The 14,109-nt window shown below is 39.5% G+C and overlaps 3 protein-coding genes across 6 annotated transcripts in view; 1 reads left to right on the forward strand and 2 right to left on the reverse strand.

Moving 5' to 3' along the window:
- Prosap (SH3 and multiple ankyrin repeat domains prosap) overlaps nucleotides 1–14,109 on the forward strand; it is a 68,771-nt gene that overhangs the window by 24,550 nt on the left and 30,112 nt on the right. For 2 of the 3 annotated variants that reach the window (XM_041777096.2, XM_017164229.3), the window contains exons 2-3: nucleotides 3,161–3,233; nucleotides 9,381–9,874. In XM_041777096.2, coding sequence (XP_041633030.1) covers nucleotides 9,707–9,874 — 168 coding nt within the window. In that variant the 5' untranslated portion in view covers nucleotides 3,161–3,233; nucleotides 9,381–9,706. Of the gene's footprint in view, nucleotides 1–2,409; nucleotides 2,429–3,160; nucleotides 3,234–9,380; nucleotides 9,875–14,109 lie in introns of those variants that run through there. The other variant, XM_070284804.1, reaches the window with a different exon arrangement.
- LOC108072908 (uncharacterized) lies at nucleotides 10,124–11,271 on the reverse strand. Its single transcript, XM_017164233.3, has 3 exons — nucleotides 10,855–11,271; nucleotides 10,541–10,664; nucleotides 10,124–10,348 (listed from the first exon to the last, which is right to left on the reverse strand). The coding sequence occupies exons 1-3, from the start codon at nucleotides 11,128–11,130 to the stop codon at nucleotides 10,257–10,259; spliced, it is 492 nt and encodes a 163-aa protein (XP_017019722.1). The 5' UTR covers nucleotides 11,131–11,271; the 3' UTR covers nucleotides 10,124–10,256.
- Nucleotides 11,283–12,026, reverse strand: LOC108072909 (uncharacterized). Of its 2 annotated transcripts, XM_017164234.3 has the most exons (3): nucleotides 11,719–12,023; nucleotides 11,516–11,651; nucleotides 11,283–11,453 (listed from the first exon to the last, which is right to left on the reverse strand). In XM_017164234.3, exons 1-3 carry the CDS (start codon nucleotides 11,944–11,946, stop codon nucleotides 11,374–11,376), a joined length of 444 nt encoding a protein of 147 aa, XP_017019723.1. In that variant the 5' UTR covers nucleotides 11,947–12,023; the 3' UTR covers nucleotides 11,283–11,373. The 2 variants fall into 2 exon arrangements, with proteins under 2 accessions (XP_017019723.1, XP_017019724.1); XM_017164235.3 differs by lacking the exon at nucleotides 11,283–11,453 and having other exon boundaries at nucleotides 11,714–12,026.

Below are 14,109 nucleotides of genomic sequence, written 5' to 3' on the forward strand. Positions count from 1 at the left end.
TAACGGTGTCGTCTTTTCTTCGCTTTTTCTTCTTTTGTTTCTTGGCTGGCTGGCTAGCTGGCAGTATTATTTTTGTTTTGTCTGTCTCCTGTGGCAAGTGTCGATTTGGCTTAATTGGATGGCTCTTCTTCGTGTAGCCCATATCTTTTTTTTCGGGGGCTAAAGAGCGAATTCCCATAATCGTGGGTAATTTTTGGCTTTTTTCAAATTTCTTTTATTTGTTTGTAATTTCTGTGGGAATTTCAACAGGCTAGAGAATGGAGATTTTGGATCAAATATGAGAAGATCGATCAAAGCGAAGTACGATCCTCAATTTCTAGATTTTATTACAGAAGCATCCGAATTCTCAAGTGGTTCTGGCATCTACATGGCTTAAAAATCTACTAATGACGTGATTTTCTTGTCTTTGAATCAGCTATCAATATATCAATATATATTAATATATCAGCACCACTGAAACCCTATAATTCCCAAGTGGTTCTAGCCTCTACCTAACCAAGAACCAAGTAAAGACGTGTTATTATTTTCTTTGCTAACTCATCCTAAAGAAATTGCTTTCTTTTTAATCCAAAATAAAGTGTTTGCTAGATAACTCTATAAATTTGTTCTCGCTTCTTGCTAATCGCAATTCTATGCTTTTTGTGACCAAAACTCTTTTGCCAACACTTTGAAAAGTTCTCGTGTATAGCAGAAGTGTCTCTCTGGTAAATAAAACCCAAGAATTATGCAGCCGCATTCCGGAATTTCCATTAGCACTCGCCGTTGTAGCTGCTGTCGCCGGGCACTTTCCATAAAGCAAGTTCGTGCCATTTCACAGATCCAGTCCACAGCGGAGTTTCGGTGTGAGCCCGATGAAAAAAAAATAAAGCACAGAACAAAGTGATTTTCTTGGAGGGCTTCATGCTGAACACAAAAACCCAGTACAGTGAAGACTGTGTTGAGCTGCAAATGCATTTACCTGGCCAGCACGTTCCAATCGCAAAGGGGGAAGTGCAGAGTTCGCCAGTCGTAAAAAAAAGAGCTCTTAACGATTGTGTATGGCTCAGAACGAGACTTGGCCAAGACCGGTGGCAATTAAAAAGAAGTTAACACATGGCAGCCAAACGGGTAGGGTGAAGAGGTAACAAAAAATGGCAGGGCGACAGTTCATAGATGTCAAGTTCATGGTTACTTCAAGGGCCCGGGAATTACCTGTCAGAGTCCAAAGACAAAGTGAGTAATTAATTTACAGGCCAAGCCGCCTTAATCTATCAAATCTCTCTCTACTCCCTAGCTTGGGGGCTCTGTGAGAATTTTTGCTTTTGATTTAATGAGTTTTTTATGGGGTGATGCTCCCATAGGATTGAATTCTTTATGTAAACGGTTCAATGAGCTCTCTGGCTTTGCTGGACTAATTAATGGCTAATTAAACTCGGAGATTTGATGGGGGTTCTTGGTCATACAATTAATTTAATTTAAGGTTTTCGATTAACCTTTTAATTCTAGCCTACTGAGTGATTTTAATGGGCTATCAAGCTTACTCTTTTATTTTATTTTATTTTGTTTATTAAGCTCTCCCCCTTTGTTCATTTCCAACTTTAACTTTTAGTGATTTTTCACAACTTTAAAAGTCATTTATAAGGCTACTACCCCTTGATCATCCTCAACATAAGCCTACTGTGTGCTGTCATGATGATGATGATGAAATTTAAGAGGCTTAGATTTTGGGTAAAACCCCACATGCAAAGGCTTCCAAACTCTAAACTCCCATGTGGCTGCGTAATCAAATGCATGTAATTTGAGTTTAATGAGTGTCAAAGTTATTAAAAATCATTTGCTCCGACCAGTTATGGTGTCTGGTTGGCCAAGTTAAGTCGAGTCGAGTCGAGTTCGAGCCCGGGCTGGCTGGCTCTCCATGAAAGGCAAGCAGCGGTTACAAAATCGTTTCGAGACATTTTTGGGCTCGTCAGCGGACTTAATTACTTGGCAGAAAACTCATTCTGTTGCCGCTACAATTCTGGCCAAATGAAATGTGTCAATAAATTCAAATGGCTGAAAAATAAAGTTATTAAAGGGAGGGAGGCAGAGTAACCCGCTAAACCAAAGTGAGATCTCTTTTAATAAAGCTGTTTTTGGTGTCGGCGACAAACAAACAATGATTACAGCAGGCAGCCAGACAGTGTCGGCCATAAGTTGTGCGACCAGTTTGCAGATACTCTGTCAATAGCCACTTGAATATTCTTGGAAATCAGTTTGTTTACACAACTTAATATAAGCCGAAGTTGGCTTTATATTGACTTTGTTTATTTATGGCGGCGTTTCCAATGAAATTAAGGGGAATTTGTTATGGTTACAATACTGAGAGTATGAAATTGTACATTTTCCCCATTGATTCATATCATTTTCAGTGCCTGACAAACTGCGTAATAAATATTCTAAGTCTCCCAGTGTATGTATATGACTTTAAGTTAATTTTTACCCACTAGCCATGCTTCGATTTGTGGCAAATGCAATTTTTATGCTTTCTGGCAGCGTGGGCGTGGGCGTTGCACACTCACCTAACCACAACACTTGCCCCTCCCCCCGCAGAGTCTCCTCTCGCACTCAGATATTGATTCGATTGTGTGCGTCTGCTGCTTACATGGCGTATGATTGATGGCCCTGCGGGCACGAAGGAGCAGAAAATGGCAAGGCAGAGGCAAAAGGAGTCCTCCTCGCCAGACGTGAAATATGAAATTAGCCCTGCTAGCACTGCTGCTGCTGCTGTTGGCTGGATGGATATATAAATTGCATTTATTGGTGAAATTGACAGAAAAAATATTTGCACGTTAAATAGAAATTAATCAAGAGAAGCGAAGGAAATACTAGAGTCTGCACACAAGCTGTGAAAAAGATGATTAAACTGCTTGGGTTAATTAAAATGTAATCGAAATATAATTAAAAACAAGAAAAGGCCTTGGGGCTTATGTTTTGAAATGTTTTAAAACGGAAATAAATAGTCCATGAAATAATAAATATGATATAAACTTGAATAAAATTGTAATTAGAAATAAAAAAATATTTAAATGGGAAAATAAGCCTTGTTTTTCCATCAAAAATAATTTTTAAAATACTAATTTATAAAACAAATTTTAAAAAATGGAATTAATGTCTAATTAAACCATATTTCCCTTCATTTCAGCCACCTCATGTCTGGACCCTACAGTCTGAGCTTCTCAGAGTTCTAAGCCAAAAAGACAACGGAAAGTTTAGGGGTAAGTTTGTGCTTTATACTTCGTAGCTGGTGTTACTCATGTCTAAATACGAAACCCATAATTTTCTCACATTTAATGTATATATATCTTGTATATCTCCCGTGGCTGCTTTGGCTGTGTGTTTCCATGTGTTGTCCATCTGTATACTTGTCGCGGTTGTCGGTTGTCATTTGTTGTTTTGGTTTTGTGAGATTTTTGCACTGCATTCGGAAACTGGTTAGATTGGTTTTGCGGTGAGCGCTAAGCATTTGCATAAAGTTTTGTTCTGTTTTTCTCTCTTTAATCGTTGTGTGTCTGTCTGTCTGTTTGTACCTGCTTCCCTCTTCCCTCCTCTAGACTTTAATTTATTTTCATTGATTGCAAAAATACAACTTTTGACTTAATGGCTCTGTGACGTAATGCGAGCTGAAATTAGCGAAAAAGGCTGCGTCTCAGGACTTGTGAAATATGCTACTTGTATAATTAATTGAACTATACGTTTGGTTTATTGGCTGTTGGCCATACAATTTGTTAAAAAGAAACGTTGCTGCTGCTGCTGGGCGTCAAGAGTTATTGAATTAAGTCAGTGGGTAGATGTAACCGAACACCTGCTAAATTGCACGTCAGTTTAATTGATTTCCAAAGCTAGGGAAAGATTTATTGAAGGGAGAAAAAGGAGAAACTCTGAAATGCACAAACAATTTTTAATCATCAAATAAATGCCAAAATGTCAATGCTTCATTTGGACCATTTCGATTCTTGTTGTTTGCCTTCCTTTGTGCGATTTCCCAGCAGATTTATGTGATTCGAATCCAACTTCTGTTTCTCTTTTCGACTTTGAACAGGAAGTCGCTAGCTGGGCGGCTGGTCAATGGCCACCCAGGTAAGTGGGTTCTGTGGTTTTTCGGGTGGCTCCAAGGTAATTTGTTGCCGGCTTGTGGGCCTAGACAAAGGACTGATTGCTGGACTTGACTGACTTGACTTGACAGACAGGCAGGCTGGCAGGGAGGCAGCGAGGCAGCAAAGGGTTAAGGGCAACATACACACACACTCCACTCCACTTGAGTCCAAGCTAATTTAGCCATTGTATTAGCCAATTGTGGTGGCTCTTCCTGGCCTCCTCTTTCTCCTATATATCAGCTTCGGCTTCAACTCAAGCCTGAGTTTGTTTGGCCAGCATAATGATGCCACTTGATTGAAAATGAACGTGACTGGAAAACAAGTTTCGGGGTTAAAGTTTTTCTTGTTTCGCTTTTCTCTCGCCTCGTTTCGTTTCGGTTGATTCTGCTTCCTCTGCGGTCTCTCACTGCTGATTCTCTGGTGTTCGAATAAACAGAAAATGGCAAAATAAATTAGCCCGGAGATGCTCTCTCAGGCATGAGCCTGCTTCCACTGTGACATGTTTTTGTGCTGGCTCAGCAGGAGCCGGGAGTCGGGAGCCGGAGGAGCCATGCGAAATTGCATTTAGCATTATTTAATTAAAGTTTTCTCCTCAACTGCTCGGTCATCTTTCCCCGTTGCCGTGCCCTGCCCTGTGCTGTGGTCTGGGCGCCATTTTGTTGCATGTTTTCTAATAGAATTATGTGCGCATTTCCGTTTCCGGTACACGCAACAATGCACCGAGAGACGTCAACAAGGAAAATGGCGCCTTCGATTTAGCGGTGTAACAGTGGGATGAAGGGTGTACGGAAAACCTATGAAGAACTGATTTATAAAATCAAAGAAAAACGTTTAAATAATAAAAGAAAATATGTGAATTTATATCCTCCAGTTCTTTTTATCACAGCTAAAAACTATAAATATATATGATCATTTTAACCGCTGAACTTAAACTCCCTTTTTCGTCTTTACACCACTGTGTGCCCATCGCTGGGTGGTGTAAGAATAATAGTTTGCCATTATTAAGTTTTTGCGGGTGGATTGGGGCTTTGCATTTTGCATTTTACATTCGTTGTTGCTTCTGATTTTGTTGCAGTGGCTGCTGCTGTTGCCGTTGCCAAGGCAAATTATTTGCAGCATCCCCACAACAGAGTGTGCCACAATAAGTGGCTATACAAGGACCTTCCTCTGGCCCCCGCCCTCCATCATCCCGTGCATCCTTTAGACCATCTCTTGAATCCCCACAAGATTGAGCGGCAAGCCATTGCAATGACAAAAGTAATTTGCTTTTAAAGCAGCACCAACTGCAACATCCAGCGATGGCAATTTAAATATGCATGGGCCATTATGCATAAGCGATGCTGTTTCTCCATTCTCGGATATTTGTGCAGAGAGCAAAAAAGATAATGTAATGTCTTCTTTGGGATAAATGATAGTTTTAATGGTAAAAGTGTGATTATTATACATAAAGAGAAATGCAGTGTGACCTTTGTAAGGCGTAACATTATTAGCAAGGCCACTAATACTTGACATAAAATCCAATTGCTTTTTAACTTTATTCCTCGCATTTCTTCAAGTGCACGTATTATTATTGGTGTGTGCCACATGCAACTCCAGTCGCATTTAGTTGCGCATTCGAGCCAACCCAATGGGGCTCTCCACTGACCCAGTAAAGTCGCCCGTTTGGTCCACGGTCTCCAGGGATCCATCCGATGCCGTAACTAATTCCGACTTAAGCCCATTCGATGTGGCATATTTAAAACTTAATTTACATGGCCGTTCCCCCCCGTTGGCCGCCGTCCCACTGCTTAAACTCTAACCTTTTAGTCGGGCTCTAACCCCTTCTCTTTCTGGCTTTAAGCCCGCGCCAAAAGCAGCTGGTTCGAAGCGGAGCACTTTGTCATTTTCAGTTTGTCACACTTTTGCCCAAATAAAATTTCATCGCCTGTCATAAAGCCTTGGAGAGGCAAGTGTCACAAGCACTTAGCTCAAGGAGGTGCACGGTATTGTTCAAGAGACCAGTGATGGAGGGAGACGGCAAGAGAGTGAGCTAACAAGTGAAGGAGACACTCAAACTGGCTCAAGTGGGGCAGGTCCGAAAAAAAAAAACGAAATATGGCAAGGAAAATTTGTCATGTGCCCAAATTCCAAATAGCAAGTGTGATAAAGATGAAACGGAATATTTTATGAGGTACAAAATATGTGCTATTATGGGAAAAAACTGATTTACGTGGGATTATTGGAATTCTACATTTACCTTCTCCCTTAAACTTTTTCCAATAAAATCCAACTTCAACACCTTGCCTATCTTTTATATTTATCGTATCTCTTATGTGACCCGAAGCCAATTAATGTTTACCCAACCCAATAATGTGTCCATCGCTGTCAACAATTGATTCCCTCATAAAAAGGAAACCATAAAAATGTGTTCTACCCCAACAAACCCCAGATAACATACTACATACACCTTATGCAATAAATGTTTCCTCAGAGACTCCCAGCAACTAAGTTGGCATTAGACGAGCTATATCCAGAGTGCCCAAGCCAAATAGCTGTCAGGGCTAAGACAATAGAAGCGACAGACAAGCAGACAGACAGACATCCCCAAAAACACAGCAAAAATATATATAGAGTATAGCAACGAGGGTGGGTAATGGCGATCGGCAGAAGGGGAGCACCAAAAGTTGTAACTTTGACAGCCGCAAGACAGCTGTCTGTTAAATAAAAAATAAAAATAAAAGAAAAGGTACCCTGCAAAAAAAGAACACATGCTACAACAAAAAATAAAAGCGAAAACATAAATTTTGATTCACTTGCCCGGGCAGTTAGCTTCCCCTCCAAAGGTCGAGGCACAATTTTCCTATTAGCTCAAGTGAAAAATCGCTGCAAATCGTTGAGGGGATGGTTGTGGACTTTTACTGACCAGCCAGTAATTCACAGGAATCAGTAAATCAGGCCTTCCATATGCCGCTGAGCAGTATTTCAAAGCTCCATTATGCGCCAAAGTATGAACGCACCAACTTTTCCAATTAAAAGCGAAATAAACTTTTTGCCTCCGGATCTCGATCCATGAAAATTTCAATTAAAATCGAATGCGCTGGCTAAGTTCAATCCAGCTAATAAAAAGCCCATCGAATGATATTACCTGCCCGCTTGCCCCTTGGTTTTTCCCTCTCTACAAATTAAGTTGAATGACTTGGCTGCGACCACGTGGCGTATACGTAATTATAAGGGAATCGTTTTACCACTTGAGGCGCCAAATCGTAGCCAAATGTTACTCTCGCCTTATCAGACTTCTTTTTGGCCCTCTATTTTGGCCACTATCAGAGTTTCATTAATACCAATGCCTTGGCCCCGGTACGCTTATCACAAACAGAAGTCTGGCGACGACACTTGACTTGCGTTTTGCCTTTGCTTTTGATAATTTCACTTGAACAGCTCGGTCATTCGTTGGCTTGATTGACAGCCGAGTGCCGGCCAAGGTAAACGGGCCTTTTGTCTATATTCAGTGCTTCACTTGTTTAAACGCAGTCTTCATTTCTTGTATTTACTTTTATTGATATGCGTGTGCATATATATTTTGGGCTTTAATTTATGTATTCCGGTGAAGTTTTTTGACCGTGACATATTTTTTTGTTCATTGTTGAGCGTGAAAACGGGGGCACTGAACCAGGGAAAAAGTTTATAAATTTTTACTTTTTAAAAGGCAGCTTTTGGGCAGTCAAAGAAGAGCCAGCGATAAGTTTGAATTTATGACAGAGTTTATTATTTAAACAAATTGTTTACAAGTTGTATGTCTAGCCTAGCCAGAGATTATTTACCTTTTTTTTGTATCATAGAGAGAGGTAATACTCTATAAATAAAAGAAAAATAAATTATTCGTTGATATCAAGAGATTAAATTTTAATTTATGGAAAGCAAATTATCAAAAAGAGAGAATTATCAGAGGGAGAATTATTAATAAATCAGCAATAATTGCAAGTTAATTTCTGGGGTATTCAAGATAAGGTTAACCTGTATTTTTAAAGAATATATATACAAGGTGATAACTGATTATCATGAGACTTAATCTAGATTTAAATCATGGTAAAAACTAAAATCTTGGACCAAACTTACATAATTTAATTAAATTTCAAGAAACTACTTTTTATATAATTCCAATTTTAGCTACATTTTTAGGTTAACATGCATTTTTCCATCTTTCAGACAACATCCTTTTACCCCCACATCCTTGTTTCCTATCTAGCACAACCCCTTGTCTTGGTAATGGCTTTTCATTTGGCGCAACCTTTTCATCTTTCATTGCCGGCACCCGCAACTTTTATCCTCAATTAGGATTTATCTTTCACCGGCAAGCGTTTTTCCATTTTACACTAGTTTTTCCCTACCTCACACGCTTTTCCCGCACCCCGTACCGCAGTTTTCCGCCTACAAAATGCCAGCACTAACTAGTTGAATGCAATCAACACGCTTGCAATTAAATGCGACAAAGTGCAGACTTGCAGTGTTGCTTGTTGGTGTTTAACCCGTTCCGCCCACAGTTCCAGTTCTCCTCTCCCCCCAACCGACCACCACCTTATGGAAAAGCGACAACTGTCAGCGGGTCTCTTTGGCACACATTTACAACAGCCGCACAACAGCCCCCATTTCCTTCGTGTGAATTTAATTTGTGCATAATTGCAGTTGCAACTGCAATTCAAATGTGGTGCAGCCATAAAATGTCAATATCAAACAGTAATCAACGATGGAATGTTTTCTGTGGCTTTTGTGTGTTTTCTTTTCACTTTGACGAATTTTACGAGGGTTTTTCCTCAGTCTGCAGCAGTCTTGCAGTCTCCACAGTCTGCTAGTCTTCAGTTTTCAGACATGTAGACACGGTGGCCAATTGACTGACTACAGTGGAGGTTATTTTTTTTTTTAGAAAAGTAAACCAATTTGCAAATTAAGTTTTCCAACGCTAAGTGCTCTGTGGAAACGAGTTTATTTTGTACGCTTACGAGGGAGGAGAGCTGAAAGGGGGAAACTGTGTCCATTATGCACATGTGTGTGAATAATTTTCCCATGCAAATGCAAAGGAAGAGTGCAAATTTATGAGTTAATTGGCTTTGCAGCATTAACAATTCCGTTAAACTTATTTTTAATGGCATACCGGAAGCATCTTTCAGTTGCCATTATCATATTTTATGGTAAATAAATCAGGCCCTGATATAAATATAAATTTAAATATATGTATAAAATAAATTGTATATATTTACCTGCTAATCTTAGTCTTCATTTATTTTTTTTCAGAACCACCATGCGACTGACTCAACGAAAACCCCTCAGCGAAATGTCCAAGCCAAACGGATTCCATCAACAGAAGGCCCTAGCCAGGCGACCAATCAAATAAATTGCCAATAAAAAATAACAACAAAGTGAATAAACAAAACAAAATTAAGGAGAAAAGGTCCAGAGGATATACAAACTTCGAACAAATCCCAGAGGAGCCTCGTGGTTCGTTTGGTTTTTTCGTTTTTTTTTTCTATTCACGGAAAGCGTGAAAGAAAGCCGCCAAAATTACGACGTACCACCCACCAACGCCCAAGGTCAAACAGAACCCGGCCAATACGGACGCCATGTCCGGGCCGGGGGCGTTTGACGATGAGCCGCCACCGGAGCCGCGCGACGGATGGCTACTGGTGCGCATCCATGTGCCGGAGCTGAATGTCTACAAGTGCCTGCAGTTCCCATCGGAGCGGCTCGTCTGGGATGTCAAGCAGCAGGTGCTTGCCTCGCTGCCAAAGGTATGTCGGTCACTGTCATTATATACATAACATTACACATACATAGAACATAGTACGGATGTACGATAATCATAGTCTCTTCAGTGCATTATACTATATATAGAGCAGCACGCCAAAAGCATGTGCCAGAAACTTACTAAACGGAAAATAAGCAATTAGGGACTTTTCAATTAAGAATATCAGATCTAAGCGAGGTTTTTAATGCTAATTACCTCTAGATTCTGCTCAAAAAATAATCAAAGAAAATGCTAGTTTTTGTATATTTTTAATTTTGAACTAAGCTCATGAATGCTTTTGCAGAATGCACACATAGTAATTTTGTATATATTTCCAAGTACAAGTCATCAAACAGAATCCATACTGAAGCTCTGTCATCAAAAGATCATATGTAACCAGTTTCAAGCTCGTCTTCGTAGGCAAAAAGCAGGTGAACATAATAGGACCAAACCACTATCCAGGTGTAGATTAAAACCACTGTAAGGATATATTGAGTGTGAAGAATATATGATAAATTTGTAATGAATATATGAAAAATATACGAGAGTTTTATGATGAAAATATGAGGAATAAACGGGGAATATATGAAGAGTATATGAGGATTTAATTAGGAATATATGAGGAATAAACAGGGAATTTATGAGGATTATGTGTACAACGTAAACTCACCTATGGTCAAGAGCGTTAGTAGGATTATAACCAGTTTAAAGGTGTAGACAAGCAACACCAGAATATGAACAAGTATCCAAACTGGCGAAAAGACCAAGAAGGGCAGAAAAAGCATTTCGTTGTTCTAAAAGGAAAATAATTATAATTAAAATATAATATCTTAAAAGATTTGTTTAAAAGAAACCAGAAACCATCTTAAAACTTTGTCTAAAAGTTATTTGGTTCTTTATGTTTTGTATCCCAATTTTCGTAATCTTTCTTTATCAACCCTATTGCTTGTCTGTGATCAAGTTTCTATATCTAAACACACTCACATTATGTACACCGATGCAGAGCAAGGCAGATACTAAAATGCCAAAGAAGGAAAACACCATGGTGGTCTTGAGGGCGGCCGGTGCAGGATTAAAATGCGTGGTATACTTTTGGTACTCATCGGGGAAGATGGATTCCATCATGAAGCCAGTGCCGACGGTCAGGTAGATGAACCAGGTTAGGAAGATGCATCCAAGGAGCAAAACCCCAAAGCGCAGGGAATAGCACAGACAGCACCTGGTCACGATCTGTCTTAGATACCAGCAGTGACAAGCCATGGCAATGGATACAGTATCTTCTTTTCCTCACAAAAGTTGAACAAGTTTTCGCAAATATTTATTGTTGATCAAATTTCTATGTATGTATAGATGTTTGAGTTTTGGTTACGACTTTTAGCCCAAATCTGAGTGACAACATAAACTCAGAAAACTAGATGGTTACAAGAATATAATTTATTTGACGAAATATGACTAGACACTTGGTATAATTTAAATGAAAACAATGACAGTACGACAGTCACTTCAAATGGCATCGTCGTGCTCCACCGTCCGTAGGTACCTGTAAAATGAATGCACTATCAACAGCGAGTATATCAGGCCAACTGTTGGGTCAGAGAATTAGGAGCGAAAGGGTATTAGGTTGGGAATCACACGATTAGCTTACTTATGATCACCGACTGGACGGCGATTATTATCGGCGGTGGCGAGGATTTTACAAAAGATATTATATACAGGATGATGTACATCAGGAGTATAATAACATAGATTATAACCCAGAGCAGGACGAAGCATCTCTTGCGCTGTAATTAAAAATAGAGGGGAAATAAAATGTCTGGGTTGATGAGGACATTTCGGGGCATACCTCACCTTGGCGGCGCCATAGATCAGCAGTACGGACCCCAAGGTTCCCGCCATCAGGATTGGGGCCATGACAACAGCACCCCAGGACTTTTGGGAGACGTTCTTTATGAAGATCGTGTCGTTCGTATGCGTTATCAATTCGCCCACGTGGAAGCTCAAGAAGAGGACGCCGATGATGTAGCATCCGTAGTTTAGCGGTAACAAAAAGCAACATTTCTTGAAAAGCATCGTCATCGTCAACAAAGTGTAAATATTTATTACATAATTTTTACATAAATTGGGATTTATGACCTCGAAAGCAAAGATTATTTGATCTTGGTTTCATTTTGGGGATTTAATTGAAGAATATAGATAAATAAAGATAAATAAATCAATTTATCAAATTTAAATTTGGCCCGCAAACCATGGCAACAATTTCCATTAAACTAAACATATATTTTTTTATTACTTTTTTTTTTTTTGAGGAAAAGCCGACACAGAAAACCAATTACATTGGAATTGCAATGCAATTTTTCACCACTTTTTTTGTTGTTGATTGAATTTTTATCCAGCTGCCACGTGCCCTTCCAGCATTATTGAACATGAAGCCGAGGCCGACAGGGCCACGCCCCTGCCCTCGAATGGCTGAAATGGCCAAAAGCGCCCTCGTGAAGTTTCAATTTTTGAAGTTCAATGCAATTTTCTGCAACTGGTGAGTCGTGCACGCCCGGTTGGTCGGAAATCGTGACGCTGCAGATCCAAAAGATATTTGACAATTGAATGGCACTCGTCTGTCAAGGAAGGGGTTAAGAAAAAAGAACCAGACAGCAAAGAAGGAAGGTTCTAATTGATGGTTATCGGATTTGTTTTCCATAATAAAGCCATATAAAAGCATATATTTAAAACTAATGCTCAAAGAAGAGGTATAAATATTAGTTGGAAGTTATTTTAGGTATAGAGAATGATAGCTGAAGTTGATTTTATTTTGGATTTCGTTTTCCCTTATAATTTCCTGTACTTTACTTTACTTACTTTGGGTTAATGAACGCCAAACAAATGGCCAATCAATTGTATACATTTAATAACAAATTTGCTTGCTAAACAAATTGCTGTCGAAACACATTGTCAAAGTTCAATGCGGGGGCTGCCGCACCCCATTTCAATAATGAAACCGCAGAATTGCAAACGGATACTGAACGAAACCGAACTGCAATCGATTTTGGAGCTGACCTGCTTTGACCCAGGAACACAATGACCTCCAGCTAATTGCTGCATGCTGGCTTGTTCCGTTTTCGATTTGGTCAATACCGATTTCCGATTCGATGTGGCAAGTGAGGGTACTTGGACTCTGCTCTTTTAGGGGGCGGTATTTTGTTTTTGTTGTTGGTAACTGGTGAGGGGGCGTGCCTTGTTGTGACTGTTATTTGGAGCTTAGTAAATTATGTTGTAAATTTTGGTTGAGGTGTGTGGGAACCAGGTGTCGGTTGATGCAAATAATCTAATCTAGTTGGGGTTAGGACTGTGTACTGAAACCCATATGCAAATGTGTTTATTTTTTCTCTTTCTTTATAATATATCCAACTATAAATTTTAAAAGTATTACCCCAAGTTAAATGTAAAACTATAATAGTTCCATATTTAATACACCGGTTATTGATCCCTCATAAATTAACCAGGTTTTCCACCTCGTTCTGGGTACTGGTTTTCTCAAGTGGAAAGCATATCAGGTTGTTGGCACATTTCCTGCTTCCACAGTTGTATATCAATCAGCGTATTGACCGCATATCTTATCGGTGACCAAACATAGAACCCTCTATATGGGTCTGTCATAAAGAATACGATGCCTGATATCATGGCGTAAATATTTGCAGGCCTTAACTTTTATTTATTGTTTTTTTTATAATTTTTGCGAACCTTTGATAACTGCAGAACTATTGAGTAAATCCCAAAGACCCAAGACAATAAGTTGACATTTTATCGGTCGTCGGTCGCCTTTATCGGGACACCTGACAGTGGCGCAGGCCTTATAAATTTATTATTAGACTCTTGTGGAATTTATTTCCTAACCATCAATCAGTCAATTTGTCAGTCAGTCATTGAGTCAATCTAACGCTGCTTCAATTTGTGCAGTTTGTGTTGTGTGTGTGTGGGCCTCTGGCATTTCAACTTCCGCCTGCTAATCAAATCGAAATTGAAGCTTTTTCTGATCAGTATTCGAGTCTTGGGATTTCTGGGTGGGCGTTAGCTGCCGGACTCCAAGTTGTCTTGGCCTCAAGTTCAGTTCAGTCAATAACTTTGGCTCGTGGAGATAAGGAACCAGAATGGAAAGCTTAGCCGCATTTGGTTTTATACACTTATAATGGAATTATGATTAAGAAAACAACCTGTAATGGATATTTGAGGTTTATTTTAATGGTT

This window comes from Drosophila kikkawai, chromosome 2R, assembly GCF_030179895.1.
Source record: "Drosophila kikkawai strain 14028-0561.14 chromosome 2R, DkikHiC1v2, whole genome shotgun sequence".
Classification (NCBI taxonomy): domain Eukaryota; kingdom Metazoa; phylum Arthropoda; class Insecta; order Diptera; family Drosophilidae; genus Drosophila; species Drosophila kikkawai.

What these genes read in the sequence shown, in the direction of transcription:
- LOC108072908 (XM_017164233.3), bottom strand. Translation starts at nt 11,130, where the DNA reads ATGGCTTGTCACTGCTGGTATCTAAGACAGATCGTGACCAGGTGCTGT. An exon ending in TCTGCATCGGTGTACATAAT is followed by an intron (nt 10,665 to 10,854) that starts GTGAGTGTGTTT and finishes TTTTCCTTTTAG; the next exon opens with AACAACGAAATGCTTTTTCT. An exon ending in ACTAACGCTCTTGACCATAG is followed by an intron (nt 10,349 to 10,540) that starts GTGAGTTTACGT and finishes ATATCCTTACAG; the next exon opens with TGGTTTTAATCTACACCTGG.
- LOC108072909 (XM_017164234.3), bottom strand. Translation starts at nt 11,946, where the DNA reads ATGACGATGCTTTTCAAGAAATGTTGCTTTTTGTTACCGCTAAACTAC. An exon ending in TGATCTATGGCGCCGCCAAG is followed by an intron (nt 11,652 to 11,718) that starts GTGAGGTATGCC and finishes TTTTAATTACAG; the next exon opens with CGCAAGAGATGCTTCGTCCT. An exon ending in CGTCCAGTCGGTGATCATAA is followed by an intron (nt 11,454 to 11,515) that starts GTAAGCTAATCG and finishes CTGACCCAACAG; the next exon opens with TTGGCCTGATATACTCGCTG.